This window comes from Eptatretus burgeri, chromosome 18 (assembly GCF_056783735.1).
Source record: "Eptatretus burgeri isolate ZD-2024b chromosome 18, Ebu_testis_v1, whole genome shotgun sequence".
Lineage (NCBI taxonomy): Eukaryota > Metazoa > Chordata > Myxini > Myxiniformes > Myxinidae > Eptatretus > Eptatretus burgeri.
Genome location: NC_140978.1, coordinates 40,366,117 through 40,380,918, shown reverse-complemented (window position 1 = coordinate 40,380,918; position 14,802 = coordinate 40,366,117). Strand labels below are relative to the sequence as shown.

The 14,802-nt window shown below is 43.1% G+C and overlaps 1 protein-coding gene, 1 long non-coding RNA gene and 3 other non-coding genes across 5 annotated transcripts; all 5 read left to right on the top strand.

Annotated features, from left to right (window-relative positions):
- The first annotated feature begins 449 nt into the window (after positions 1-449).
- On the top strand, positions 450-4,948 carry RPL6 (ribosomal protein L6). Its single transcript, XM_085864465.1, has 7 exons — positions 450-605; positions 1,295-1,522; positions 1,773-1,862; positions 3,354-3,497; positions 4,243-4,291; positions 4,385-4,569; positions 4,757-4,948. The coding sequence occupies exons 2-7, from the start codon at positions 1,295-1,297 to the stop codon at positions 4,907-4,909; spliced, it is 849 nt and encodes a 282-aa protein (XP_085720591.1). The 5' UTR covers positions 450-605; the 3' UTR covers positions 4,910-4,948.
- Positions 1,587-1,653, top strand: LOC147008957 (small nucleolar RNA SNORD49). The gene has a single exon (XR_015053392.1). It is a non-coding gene; the product is annotated as a small nucleolar RNA SNORD49 (small nucleolar RNA).
- On the top strand, positions 4,618-4,687 carry LOC147008956 (small nucleolar RNA SNORD65). Its single transcript, XR_015053393.1, has one exon. It is a non-coding gene; the product is annotated as a small nucleolar RNA SNORD65 (small nucleolar RNA).
- A 2,150-nt stretch (positions 4,949-7,098) lies between the features above and the next one.
- LOC147008953 (uncharacterized) lies at positions 7,099-10,568 on the top strand. The gene is made up of 2 exons (XR_015053354.1): positions 7,099-7,516; positions 7,692-10,568. It is a non-coding gene; the product is annotated as an uncharacterized LOC147008953 (long non-coding RNA).
- LOC147008954 (small nucleolar RNA SNORD65) lies at positions 7,151-7,220 on the top strand. The gene has a single exon (XR_015053394.1). It is a non-coding gene; the product is annotated as a small nucleolar RNA SNORD65 (small nucleolar RNA).
- Positions 10,569-14,802: the final 4,234 nt, after the last annotated feature.

Genomic DNA, 14,802 nt, shown 5'->3' with positions numbered 1-14,802 from the left:
GTGCTTGATGGAGTGCTTAAGCCGCTTGGTGAGCGGCTCTACAAGCTGATTGGTAATGGAACTCAACGACACCCCTGTCGACAGACGAAATGCACACACCGCTGATTATCCTTGAATTTAATGAGACAAATCAAATAAATGATGCGTTTTTTATAACTACCAATAAATAATTCCCTTTGAAACGACTTATCTTAAAATCTCGTAATGATTTAGCGTGCAATTGTATCGGGCGGTGTATGAGAGTGAAAAAGCAGAATGGGATATATATATATATATATATATATATATATATATATATATATATATATATATATATATATATATATATATATATATATATATATATTATTTAATACTCCTTTGAATTTTATTTGTATTACAACGAATTCTCGCAATGTATATCCGTACAAACTGTAAGGATGGACGACGGTGAAGTAAGACGCTGAGAACATGAAACGAAGAAGAATCGGTTACACCGGAAATGACGACACAAGACGTCCTTTTGTAGCCGCCATTTTGGATCGCGCGCATTCTCTTCATCTTTCGCTGCGTTCGGGTGAGGTGGGTCGTTGTCGTTGTGCGAGGCCATCCGGCTCCATCCGACCGTAAGTTGATGTGTTTGTGGTCGATTTTGCTGTACATCAGTTCCCAATGTTTAGAGGAAGTCGTTGATTTTGATTTGGAGTAGTTTTTTTTACATTTGGCGATGGTTTTGTTGCCCTCCCTTTGTAATTATTTATTTCCCCCCCCCCCCCCCCCACATTTATCCAACCCGTGTTATCCCAGATCATTGATTCGCTTTGTTGTTGTGTTTGATTGACGAGTGTTTAAAAGGAAAAAACGAGGAAAAACAACCATAGCTCGGCAACTATTTCACACGCTTTGGGCCTAATGGTGTCCGGTGTCCTCCGTTGTAGTTGTTTTGGGTTTCGAGCACATGTCGCGATTAGGTTTGTTAATCACCCTCGGAGGAGGAAGGTCACGTGCCTGCTTGGCGTGGCAGACACGTGGTGTGAGTCGGAACATGGTGGCTTAACTTGCTGCCCTCAGGGCATCTTGGCATGGGCACTACAGTGGGCATCTTGGCATGGGTACTACAGTGGGCATCAGCATAGGCACGACAGTGGGCATCTTGGCATTGGCACTGCAGTACCCCCCCCCTCCCCCCCCCCCGTGCGTGGGTTCAAACAGCCGTTGTTGGTGTTTTGCCTTTTGTTTGAAATTTACTGTTCAAATTGCAAATAAATAAATAAGGTGTGTCACCGTTTATGGATTGACTTTGTTGATGTTCCAGATGTCCCCGAAGAAGGCTGTGTCCCCTGCAGCCAAGGCGCCTGCAGGGGACGGTGCAAAAAGTGAGACCAAGTCGGGGCCAGCGAAGAAGAAAGCTGCTGCAACCAAGAGGCGCAAGAGATGCTGCCGGAATCCAGAGCTAATGCCCGGCATCAGAAAGCACCCCAGGGCTGTGATGCGACGACGGAGGGAGCGGTACATCAAACGCACCCGAGCCCCTGTCACTATGGTGAGGGGGGGGGCAGCTACCTTGTGCGATTCATGAGGATGTAAAGGAAGTCTGGCTTGACCCGGGACATGATGACCTGGCGATAGGAAGTGCCGTCTGATGCGACACTGACGATTTGCCCAATTCTGATCCACCCCGTAGCTGTGTGCTCGTTTTATCAGATGTCCTCTGCAGGTGAAAGTTGGTACACACCTTGATGTGAGACGGTGGAAGTGTTGTGTCTGTTGGCAGCGACGTTTCCTTTTCACAGGCGGAGAAGAAGTTGAAAAATCGTGTGGTGCGGAAGCAGATCGGAGGAGATAAGAACGGGGGTTTCAGACTCGTGAGGAAAAAGAAAATGGTAACCACACACTCGCACCCCTTACCACTTGTGTTTTCATTTACTTTTAAATTTAAACTGCCCACCCCATCCCTCTTGTTTTCCTCTTGTAATAAACGAGTACCTGGTCCAAGTGATGGGAAAAGTTATCAAAAGTATCGATCTGCCGTCATGGGAAAAGTTGTTCATCTCTCAATTTAAATATTATTTAATGGACTTTGAAAAGGTCAAATTGTGTTGCATTATTTCGTTTTGTGCAGAACCAAACGCTCTTACTTGCTTATTCCGCCCACCCCAAGATGGTGGTGCATAATCGGGTGACGGAGGTTGAATTTGTCTCGGAAAAGGGAAAAATATCCTGCTTGCAAAATACAATTTGGTGTCGACGTCGCTCGTGCGTGTTCTCCCGTCGTTTCAAAAGTGAATGTTGAGCTTTTCAATGCAGCACGAGAAGCGTCCGCCGTAAATGGGAGACGGGCGAATGCACGGACAACACCGCGGTTCACAATATATAATAGATTACTTCCCTTCCAAGGAACTTCAACATCGGAAGAGACCATGAAGCCTGTACAATGGTTGCCAACCGATGACTTTGGGGGTTTTTTGTATCCAGAGTCGAGGCACGTGGAAGAGCTAGAACACGAAACTGATCAGGAAGTAACAGGACAAAAGGAACAGTAGCGATGGTCGAGGTGGGGAGGAGGGGGGAGAACACAACGGTGGAGTTGAAGGACAAAATAGAGGAGGAATGGGGTGTACAGGATGGATACAGAAGGAAACTTCTCCCCACTCCCCTCTCTTCCCCCACTCAGATTGGGTGGTTTGTCACTGACTTCCCAAGAGTCGTTTGGGCAGGAACTTGGCCACGGTGTCGGCGTTAACGTGCCTACTCTTTGTGAAGGATACCTTGGGGATCTTAACGTCCATTAACTATAATGTCTGAACACAGGGCGCCTAGTTTAACGCGTAAGAACGACACACATTGATGATTCACCCTGCCTGTGAAACACCAGGATGACATTTTACAGCTGGGTCGGGATTCAAACCCAGGCTAGACAGCTGAGAGGTGAGTGCATACCACGAGGTCATCCTGTTGGCCGAGCTTGTATCGTGACGCACTGTAAATAAACAAACTGTGATTCCATTTCTCTTTTTAATTAGATTTCACTCTGGATTTCGACGTAATTATTTAGGCCACGAGTTTCGATTGTCAAATATGGAATCGGCTTTTAATCAGCCTATACCATAATCCTCCCAGGAGCCAATCAGCATGACAGCTAACGGACAAATGGACAACCATTCTTATCACACATGTACATATCGATACTGCACAAGATTGTGATCCCTTTGTTCTGATAAATCGGTGAACATGAGATTTTTGTCTCTTTGCCGATTATTTATTTATTTATTTATTTATTTATTTTGCTTCATTGGAAATCCGAACATCACGTCGTGCATTTGCTGATGCCATTCCTGATCAACCTATCTCATGTTTGTGCGTTTCTGTTTCAGCCACGTTTCTACCCCACGGAAGACGTGCCTCGCAAACTCTTGAGCCATGGAAAGAAACCCTTCAAGCTGCACAAGCGGCGCCTCAGGCCGAGTATCGTGCCTGGCACCGTCCTCATTGTGCTGACCGGGCGGCACCGTGGAAAGGTTGGTTGTTACCCGAGCGTCGTTGAACTGTACTTTTATTTGTCTCGTGCGATGAATTTGAAAATGCAAAATGGTGTCGTCATATCTGTGATCTCTTGAATTTTTTTTTTACTTCGCATCCTTGGGTGCGTTTGTTCCATTTTGCAACAAATGCAGCTTCGTGCAATCTCTCGGTGACTTGTTCGGAGCCCGTTGCGGCTCATCCCTCGATGGCCGAGGGGCATGTGATGTCATCTCACCAAATCGTAGACCAAATGTGTGGCCACCCGACATAAATTACTTTGAGATTCGCTGAAGAATGCTGTCTCGTGAGTTTGATTCTAGACTAAACACAGGTTGATGCTTCACAACCCAGCCGTTAAGCTGGATGTCCTGTTGGTGTTAGTTATTGGGGTTTAAATATCCATCTTTCAGGAAGAACGTGTGAGGTATGATCAGCACCCTGAAAAATTCCAAATTTTCCTTCGTTGACTTCCTTCACATCAGGTAACACTACCAGTTATCTCGGTGTGGTTACTGCGCATGCTGCAGCTCCTTGTACCATCAACAAATTCATGTTCCCAGGTGTTAACGTGTCATGTATGAATTGCCATCTTTACCTGTAAAGGACAAACCAATAATAACTTTAGCACCCGTGTCTTTTGAATTTGAAATTTTCTCTGTTTGTTCATTTATCTCTCACTGTTGTTTCTCTCCCTCCCATTCCCAACCCCACCACTCTCCAACTGAAATCATTTTTGTCCAGAGAGTGGTATTTTTGAAGCAACTTAGCAGTGGCTTGCTCCTCATTACCGGTAAGTAAATTATTTTTTTTTTTTTCCTGAAGTTGATCATCACTTCATCATGACTCGTCAGCTGGATCGTCTGGTAATTGTGCTTCTCCCCAGGCCCTTTTACTTTGAACCATGTGCCACTGCGCCGCACACATCAGAAGTTTGTCATCGCCACGACAACCCGCGTCGATCTAAAACGAGTGTCCGTTCCTGCACACCTCGATGACGTTTACTTCAAGAAGAAGAAGTTCCGTAGGCCGAGGCATCAGGAGGGGGAAATCTTCGACACAAAGAAAGAGGTTTGATAATGTTCCCCCCCACGCCTACCTATCCGTACTTTGCTTTGCCAATGATGAGTCTTTTACAACAGCTGGAATTACCGTCAGATTTGTTGTGGTGAGTTTTGTAATTCTGAGGAAAAGCTCTCGGTTTGTTTGATTGATTTGCCCTTTACGATCGGCTTCTGATGAATCGTAATTTATTCAGAAATACGAGGTCACGGAGAAACGCAAGGAGGACCAGAAGACCGTGGACCACCAGGTGATGAAGGCCATCTGCGGAACGAAGTTCCTCCGTGGTTATCTCCGTTCAAAATTCTTTCTCGGGAATGGAGTCTTTCCCCACAAACTTGTTTTCTGAGCTGGAATGTCTCAGTAAAGCTTTTTCTGTTCCATCCTACATTGTCTTTGTTTTGCTTTTGGAAAGCTTTGTCAGGTTACCCGCCAGTTGATTGAATTTAAGGAACTGGTCGCAGGTATTTGAATGTGCGACTCTTCCACCCCCTCCCCCCCCCCCACTCTCCCCAATCGAGAACTTCCAACGATTCACAGAATGTGACATTATGCCCTTTTGCTGTGATGCAAGGAAAGGAAACTATTTTGAGGCAAAAAAAAAAAATTAGTTTGTATTTTGAGTGAGTACGAAGTCCTGTCGTCGATTTCCATGTGATGGTGTTGGTATCAAATCACCTTTGGAGTCCCCAACATCACTCCCTCTTGACGTCTTCCTGGGGTTTGTAAGGTGTGTACCATCTGACTGCCTTCCTCAATGGTTGTATTTTTTGAAATATTTTAGGCCTTTAACCCTTGAGCTGTCCAGGAAATTTGTAATTACCTCTCCTTTAAAAAATAAATAAAAGCCAAATATTAGGAATGAAAAACAATTTTATTTTCTCCTTTTTTTTTTTTTTGTCATCTTTTGTTTCTGAAAATTAACATTCACTTAAATTCCAAGGCGAAGAAAAAACAGATAGATATGCCCTGGCGTCACAAGTTCTATCTTAAGTTCAACCTTCACAGACTTCACAGGTAAAGGTATCGGTGGGATGGTTGCAATAGTTCTTGATCAGCTTTGAGATGTGAGGCTTTGTCACAGTTCGAGCACATTGCAGGTCATTAGCAAGATCCAATTTCCTGTCTTGGTTTTAATGTTGATCATCGTAGAAAAGCTAGCCTCACAGTGATACGTTGTGGCAAATGGGACTAGGACTTTCAGAGCTCTCAGAGAAAATTGGGTATTTGACCCAGCTTTTTGCCGCAAGGTTGCCAGGTCAGAAACCTGAAAGTCTGCTTTCATAGTCTGCCAGGGAAGGTGTACAATGATGGATTCTTTGGTCAGTGCCAATTCATGTCAGTGGATGGACACTTATCCTCAGTCACCTCCAGTGGTGATGTCAATCCAGAGAACATGGACGAATTTTCTTGAACTCTCGACGTTGGTAAAACTGGAGCTTTTGTAGGAAGCTGGCAATCTCGTCTTGCAAGAGCGTCATCATGATGAATGAATTGCTGAAATTTCCCAACCCCCCCTTCCTTGTCTTCACTTTTGTCTCTCCTGCCAATATACCTGACTCTTACTTTGTAGCCAACTCCCTACATTCCCTATTCTGAATTTATATACCTTGCTTGCGTTTCGACATGCTCTGACAAAAAGCACCTCTTAACTATCTCAGCTTTTTGGCTGTCCATATGGCATTAGATCTACCATGTCTGTTCCGATTTAATATCCATTGTCTCGATTATTTTGGATCAAACACATTAAGTCTTCAAATCACATTATCTACCATGTCTACTTTCTTAAATCCAGCTTGGCCATTTAAGTTCCTTTGCATTCAATCTCAGTAAATGACAAGCCTCTTCCAATATTGTAAGTTAATCGACAATGAGGTTTCATTAAAATAATCTTATGACAATTGTCCCAAATAATGGTGCCTCTTACATACTAAGTACCATCGTCAGAATTCTTCCAGGTGATCTTCAGTCCTTGAGGGTAGTTATGAGGTTTGAAATGAACGTATGCAGGTTAAACCTCAAATTGGTATTGAGGGTATTCCCCAATTGCATGTGTACACCTTGCAATCCTGTAAATCAATAGGATGAGTGCACAGATGCATCGGTCATTCAAAACTACCAACCACTTGTCCCTGAAGTGGTTAAGGATGAGTCGTGACAAGTCTGGACTTTGAGATTGGAGATGTGGTTGCATTTGCCTTGTGATGCACCTTGATATAACACCTGGTCATCTTCATAACAAGAAGCTCAGAAGTTTGCTCCTCAGACCTCGTAAGTTAATTTTTGTTTATCCTGAAGCTAATCACATTGTTGTGGACTTGTTGGCTGGATCACCTGGTAATTGTGCTTCTCCCCAGGTCTTTTTACTTTGAACCATGTGCCGTTGCGCCGTGCACGCCAGAAATTTGTCATTGTGATGACGACCTGCGTTTTTCAGTCCTCCTTCCCGCACACCTTGATGACGATTACTTCAACGAGAAGACTTGTTCGTTGGCCGAGGCATCAGTAGGGGAAAATATTTGATGCGGAGGTTTGTTAAATAACGATTACCTTTACGATTGTGCCACCCCTTCACCCATCCGTGCTTTGCCAATGATGATCCTTTTACAACAGCTGGAATTACCGTCAGATTTGTTGTGGTGAGTTTTGTAATTCTGAGGTGAAGCTCGGTTTCTTTGATTTGCTGTCAGTTTCTGATGAATTGGAATTTATTTTTCAGAAATATGAGGTCATGGAGAAACGCAAGGAGGGTCAGAAGGCCTTGGATCAGTAAGTGATGAAAGCTATCTGTGAGATGAAGTTCCTCTGTTCAAAATTCTCGGGAATGGAGTCTTTCCCCACAAACATGTGTTTTTTTGAGCTGGAATCTCCCAGATGTCTCGGTGAAGCGTGTTCTGTTTCACCTTAAATCATCGTCATTTTGATTTGACATTTGACCAACACTCAGATCCAAACGGTGTGTACCGTATCTGTGACTGCCATTCCTATGGTCTTAACGTTTCTCTTTTCTGCAATCTACCTGGCTCTTACCTTATACCCAACTCTCTACGTTCCTTTTTCTGAATTTATATACCCTGCTGATGTTTTGATATGCTTGTGACAATTATCCAATATTTGTCCCTCATCCATAGTACCATCGTCAGAAGTCTTGCCACTCTTTGAAGTGATCTTTAGTTATTGAAGGTCCATATGAGGTTTGATGTAAAAGTATGAAGGTTAAACTTCATATTTGTATTCAAAGCAGCTGAGCAAACTGCACACCCGGTACATCACAGAATCCTCGGAGGACTTCTTGCACAACGACTTGAGAGCCACAATCCCTTCATCAGAGCGACTTGGACCCTTCATCCGGTTGAATAGGCAGGGCAGCAAACAGTGAAGGAAACAGCCTGTTGGTAGATTGCAACAAATACTGTCAATCTCTTCCATCAACTGTGTATCACATACCATGCAAGGAGTGGTGCTGTTTTAACGCATACAGGTGCTCCTCGAACCCTTCTGACTACAGATTGTGACCAGTGAGTTAAAGACAGCGGACCATTTTGTGGAGTGACCCATGCATTACCTTGTTGGAGGATGGAATTTGCTGCAACAGCTCATGGGTAACTGAGAACTGCCCAATCCACTAGCGAATTTGCTCAACAAAAAAAACTGACTTTTTGTTTTTGTTATATCCTCCACGAGCCTCAGCTTTGCATACAAAAAAAGAAGAAACTATAGAACCGCATTCAGTGGAGTGCATAGTCTCACCTCCAAACAAGAATACCATCGTTGACTCGGCGCGCAACTATTATGGCCCACTGCGCTTATGAACGAAATACCTGCATCATCCATGCACCCCATTATATCACATACATTGTCATTATCCATGGCTTTATTGATTGATTATTTGGATATTTAACGACCACTCTTGTGCACATTTAGGATAAATTGCATCTGAATATGAAATTAGAGGTCACATCAAATCTGAGAGCACACTTCTGAAAGATGATTACATGAGGAACATTTTGCCATCAGTTTGAAGTCTGGTGATCTGTTCAGAAGTTGTCACAAATGTTTTTCACATTTGCGATGACTGTGATCTCCACCTTTGACCTGTTGATCCCCAAAACAAGAAGCGTGCTTTATAACTGCGAACAGTTACTGCCAGGACCTGTTGTTGCCCTGCTTTGATTGGATACGTCGTGATGTAATATTTCGCATCCATTAGTTTAGCGGTTTCAGGGAAGATTTTTTTCTTTTTTTTTTGCCCCTTCGTTCCCATATAGCTGCCATATGACATCATCGTTGGCAAACTTTTTTCCCCATGAATAGAGTCGATTATTATCCATAATAATAAATGTGTGTGCATCTTCTGTCACGCCAAGACCGTTCAACCTTAAGACCTGAAACTTTGCATGCATTCCAAGGCAACTCCAAGGTAGTGCATGAATGAAAATTTTGTGTTTGGGTTAATTTGAACACACCTTTTGAAGATGATTAACAGCCTTATTTAATTATACCCTTTGTCAAGGCTTCATCCTTGGTTGACTCAACATTGACTTGGAATAGACCGCAGCGGTTTCTTAACGATAAAGCGTTCAAAAATATATATATTGGCTGCTCTTAGAGCACCCTTATTCTGGACATGTCTGTCTGCCTGTCCGCGAAACTTTGGTCAAGCCTCGGGGCTAAACCACTCAACCGATTCCAATGAAATTTGGTAGGCCAATATTTCTGGGAATCGTGTGCTTTTGAATATGGGACCCCGGGCCCCAGCAACGGCATCGCAACGGCCCTTTAAAGTGGTCAAAAAATCTAAGCTTGGAGTTCTGTGTGCAATCTATCTAGCTCCCTCCCTTCATGCCAATTTGCAACCCTAAAAAAAATATTTGTAGGAGGAGATAGGTTTTGGGCGAGTACATGTTGAACATTTCAGAAACGGTTAATTGCGAATATCTCTGAGAAAGAGTCTGATTTTGATGAAACTTGGGTGAAATGTGTACAATGTGGCGAGCATGTACACAAAAATGAATGGTTGCTATACACACCTCCGTTGCTTAGCAACAGCTAAAATACTTTATCGTACACTTATTGTGGACTGCACAAAAAAATCAATACCTCCGAAACTGGACCTACAAGGGACCTGTTTTTTTGTGCCCAAGGAGAATGTCTTACAGAATCATATAAAAAAATAAAATCTTTAGCGAATAGATAAATGGAATTACCAGGGCTGCCATTTGTTAGAGTCTCTTTGGAAACGTGTCTGAAATTTCACAAGGCGGGTTTCTGGGCGCAAACTAAGAGGGCTGTGATATTCATATTTATTGTGCTAAATTGATTGATAGCATGTACATGAATTTCGGCTCGTCGCGTCGGCCAGCTTTCCATCTCGAGCGAGCAGCCATGTCGCCTACCGGCTTGTATATATTTTTTCCATTTTCCACACGTATCATCGAATGGCTAATCTTCATACCTACGAATAGCTGGACAGATCACGATGCTTATTAAACGCTTGAAGATGCCCGTGCTTGTGGCTTTACTTCATTACCGCACTCCCCCTACCACCTGGAATATGGAGCTTTTGTGAAGCATCGCTCTCGCTCTTCCCACCCCTCTCACCTCTCTCCCCTCTCTATTCTCCCCCACCCCAAGCCCTTTTTTCTCCTGGTGTTCCCGTTGGTGAAGTGATGGGTGGTATATATGTATACATACACACTAGCAGGGTATGCTTACACATTGTAAGCAATAACGAACTGTGCTTCCCCTTTCTCAGGTCACACCTGCATTTATTTATTTTTCTTTTTGGATTCGGATTTTATTTTTATTTTCCGTGGTGTATCGGCTTCGATATTCCTCGGCATGTGAAATTTTAGCTTTCTACCTCACCGGGAAGGTACTGAACATTAATATCAGTGAGTGGTTCGAATGAGTTATGTCGATATAGTTTCACTTTGATCTGTTGAGCGGTCAGGGAGATGATGTTTAATGATTTTTGTTAAATTAAAGATGGTTACTAAACCACGTGATCGATGACGTTTTCGTTATCACCATTATATCCCCATGGGTAGTCGATGATATAAGATTTGTAAATGTACGGTTGAGGACGCATTTGACATCAGGATTTTCTTTTTTCTTTTTAAACGAACTAAAATGGCTGCCAGTTGGTAATCTTGGATCTGATGTCAAATTTTTTTTAATGGCGTCCATATGTTGTTTTGTGCCAAGTACCGATAAACTCGGTTTATCCATGTCCAAGGTATGGTTGCGGACAGATGCATGCACACACGAACATGAAAATCAAGATCAAATCCAAGGGTGGGGGGAGAGGGGGGGCTAATAATGAATTTGTTCTCCACGTGAAGCGCATACAATGAGAAGTACTTTGACAGCGTGTGCTTAAAAATTACATTGAATAAGAAAATCGATTCACCGTGGAAATTGGATCTGAAAATAATGTTGTGGTGTTGAAATGAAATGAGTGGCAGGGTTTAAAATATCCACAACCATTGTTGAGATACTCCAAACATGGTGGTGGTGGTGGTCGTATGGCAGCTTAGCTGCCGGGGTTGCTATCATTTCTTGAAGCGTGACTGTGTCGCTGATGCAGTGCCTCTCTACCAGTCCACACACTGGAACTGGTACTCATTTTGCCGACCTCGGAAGGATGACAGGCTGAGTCAACCCCCTGGTGTATTAATTCAGCAGCCAACACCAGGCTACTCCAAACGTGACACACATTCATCAAGGGTGGGGATTGCAGTTACAATCGATGACAGTTCGTCTGAAATCTTAATATAACGCTTATCTGCACGGAGTTAAAAAATATCGTGTATGAGGTGTAACCCAGGTGCGATCCCTTTCGCTCTTTTTGCGACTCACCTGGAGGACAGGCTCTGGAAGGATTGCACCCAATAATTTAACAAGCAGTTTTTACGATCCTGTCGAGTTGGGATCGGTCATCCTACGTCGAGCTACCCTACCAAGCAGTGAAAGGTAGAGTCGGGATGCTCTCCCATCACTGCTCGATAGAACTCGATCAACACAGGACTGCCAACACAACCTTCTCAACCTTCGAAGAACGAAAGCCAAGCGTTTTTCACACACTGGCTGGTGTTTGTTTATCTCTCATGTAAGATCATTGGAAATATTTTAAAAGAAGAGACAATCTCAGCTTCATCATCATGAATTATTATTCCCGTGCTTTCGAAGAAAAGCGGGAATATTGTGATTGTCTCCGCCGTACGTCCATACGTCTTACCCTGTAACTCCCCTACACCGTTTGAAATAGGAACTTGAAACTTTGGGACATAGTAGATATATGTATGGGGAAGTGCACAACACTTTCAGATTTTTGATATGACCCCTGGGGGCCGGACCAGAGGGTTGGGGTCATAGGGGTCGATTTAAAAAAAGAAAAATTGTCATAGCTTTTAAAATCAAACATATTCATGAGTTGTAAATTTAACAACATTTTTTTAAACACATGATCAGAGGGTGCTTGGGGGGTCGGGGTGCTTAGCAGATAGGGGGTCAAAATAGTTCCTACACCGTTTGAGAAAGGAACTTGAAACTTTGCGACATAGTACATATGTATGGGGAAGTGCACAACACTGTCGGATTTTTGATATGACCCCTGGGGGCCGGACCAGAGGGGTTGGCGTTATGGGGGCTGATTTGTTTTTTTTTAAGTGTATTTACCATTGTACATGGTAAATTCTTTTATAAAGAACTTATGCGGCCCTCATGAGTGACAAACAGTCACAGGTTTTACTGTATTTATCCAATTGATTATGAATAATTATAATTAATATTATACACAGTTCATTCCTATGATTAAATTGATGCACAGTTCTATAATGCTGGACAGTGTTAAATTAATGTTTCATGAAATGTTGACATGCTTGCAATGACTTCTGATTTAGTAAACATAGTAAGTCTTTGGTCATAAAGCACATAAGATAGAAAAGAATAGTCAATCTATTTTGCAAGATAAAATTTCACCTAGCGTTAATGGGACAAAGCAGTGCGTGTGGGAATATGCGATGGTGTGCCATCAACAACGTAGTTCTAGTTAAGGATTGAAATGAGTTTTGTTTTTCCAGAAGTTATCAGTAATTACTCTCGTCGGAGAGGGTGTTGCATTTGGGTCGGTTTGTTACTTGTGAAAATGGAAGATTTTTTTTTCCGAGTATATTGCTTGGTTATGTGTGTTGTTACTTGGCAAAAAAAAACTTTTTGCTGAGTATGTTGAGTTGTAGCATTTCATGCTTGTCATGTGATCTTTGGCCATAGTTTTCAAGCAATCGCTCTTTAAAAAAAAAAAAAAGATTGGGTGTGTGGGTGACCGACTACAGACAGCAATGCATAATTTTGGTTGAGATCCGTAGCTGGAAACGAGAATTTAAAGTGATTCTTCACCATTGAGAAAGGGCATGCCTGGTGTTGGCTTAATGGTTAGGGTGGTGTGCTTAGGATCCTTGAATCCTGAGTTCAAATCAAATTCTGCTGTTGAATTCATACCAGGTGCGGTTGACTGCCTGTCATCCTTCTGAGGTCAGCAAAATTAGTATCAGCATGCTGGTATCCTGTGTCGTCCTGGCGACCCGTCCAATAGCCAAGGAGACTTTCGGCAGCACCAACGCTCTGCACAGATACACATCTCAAAAGGTTGTTCACGGATTTTTTGTATGAAACTTGGTGGACAGGTTGGGTGTGTGACGAGGATGAATCGTTTCAATTTTGGTGAAGATCTGGATCCAGCCTCTTGGGGATACAAAACGTAAACTCTTCAGCCTGGTGGAGGTACGGACCCTCTTGAAGGCCATTTGGTTTTGCAAGTGTGGGTCTTTGAGGTTTTTTTTTCCATTCATCACTTGCGGACATCACATTTTTCAAATCTGTTCGTTGGTCGTGTGTATTGTTCTGTTTGTCATTCTCTTAAATGTTGGTTCACGAAAAAAATAAGTGACCACTATATTCGTTATTGTTGTGTGTCTGTCTGTCTGTCTGTCTGTCCCGAGCATAGCTCCGTGGGTTTTGATCCGATCCTGACAAAATTTTGGTGGGAGGTTTATATCATGATGTTGTTCGTCTTTCGGCTACTCCCGTTAGGGGTCGCCACAGCGGATCATCCGTTGTGATCCGCATACTGATTTGGCACAGGTTTTACGCCGGATGCCCTTCCTGACGCAACCCTGGTCACCTCTTACGACACAGGGATAAGGATTGGGTTTCGCCATGATTCCGGGCTACCCTACACCTTCTCATAGCGCAGAGCTCCCGTCCTCAAGCGATCCTCCGTGTAGCCGGATTACAGGTGCACGCCACTACGCCCGGTAGGTTTATATCATGATCTTGTGTTTTCCTGAAAATGGGCGTGGTGCGCCCATTATGGGCAGAGCCACGCCCAAAAAACGTGTTTTTAGGGGGTAGCCGGCTTCAATTTGCATCTTCTCCTCGGGGGTTTGTGGAATCTGATGGGTTTCGTTATTTGGTTAGCCCAATGGCACCTGCATAGCCCCACGGAGCTCGATTTTTTTTTATTTTTTTCCATTTTCGTCACGGTCACGAACTTAGAAAATTGCGATTTTGACATAAAAATCCATCTTTTCCGAGGGGTTTGTCGAATCTGGCAGTGGTTTCGGTATTTGGTTAGCCCAATGGCACCTGCATAGCCCCACAGAGCTCAATTTTTTTTTTCATTTTCATCCCAAGGTCAAGGTCACGAACTTAGAAAATTTTGAATTTTCACATAAAAATCATACGACCGCCCAAACTTTGAGAGCTAGGGTGACAATATTTTTATGCATAATCTTGAGGTCATTCCCCACCTAAAGTCTTCAAACCATTTTGCTCTATCTCGAACACCTTGCCCGTGGGGCCCCCTTGAAGTTTGTTTTTACGCTGATTTCATCAAAGTATGGATAATCCGATGAGTGTGAAATGCTGTATAGCCTATATGACTTATTGTTCCTGGAATGCTCCAGAGGAAGTTTTGCACCAAAGGTCATAATATGTGACCTTTGACCTTTCAAGGTCACAAAGGTCAAATTTTCAAAGTTGTGGGAATCAAACCGGGTTTTCAACCTTCGACGAACTAACTCCAATAAGCTCTAGCGCGTATCCTGTTTCCTTATTTTAATGTGCACAACAATGTTTTGTGACCTTTAAAGGTTATGCAAAGGTTAAATTTTTATAGTTGTTGAACGAAAACGGGTTAGTTGTTAGAAAATGAAAACGGGAAAACGGGTTAGTTGTTGA

What these genes read in the sequence shown, in the direction of transcription:
- RPL6 (XM_085864465.1), top strand. Translation starts at nt 1,295, where the DNA reads ATGTCCCCGAAGAAGGCTGTGTCCCCTGCAGCCAAGGCGCCTGCAGGG. An exon ending in TCGTGAGGAAAAAGAAAATG is followed by an intron (nt 1,863 to 3,353) that starts GTAACCACACAC and finishes TTTCTGTTTCAG; the next exon opens with CCACGTTTCTACCCCACGGA. An exon ending in TCTTCGACACAAAGAAAGAG is followed by an intron (nt 4,570 to 4,756) that starts GTTTGATAATGT and finishes TAATTTATTCAG; the next exon opens with AAATACGAGGTCACGGAGAA.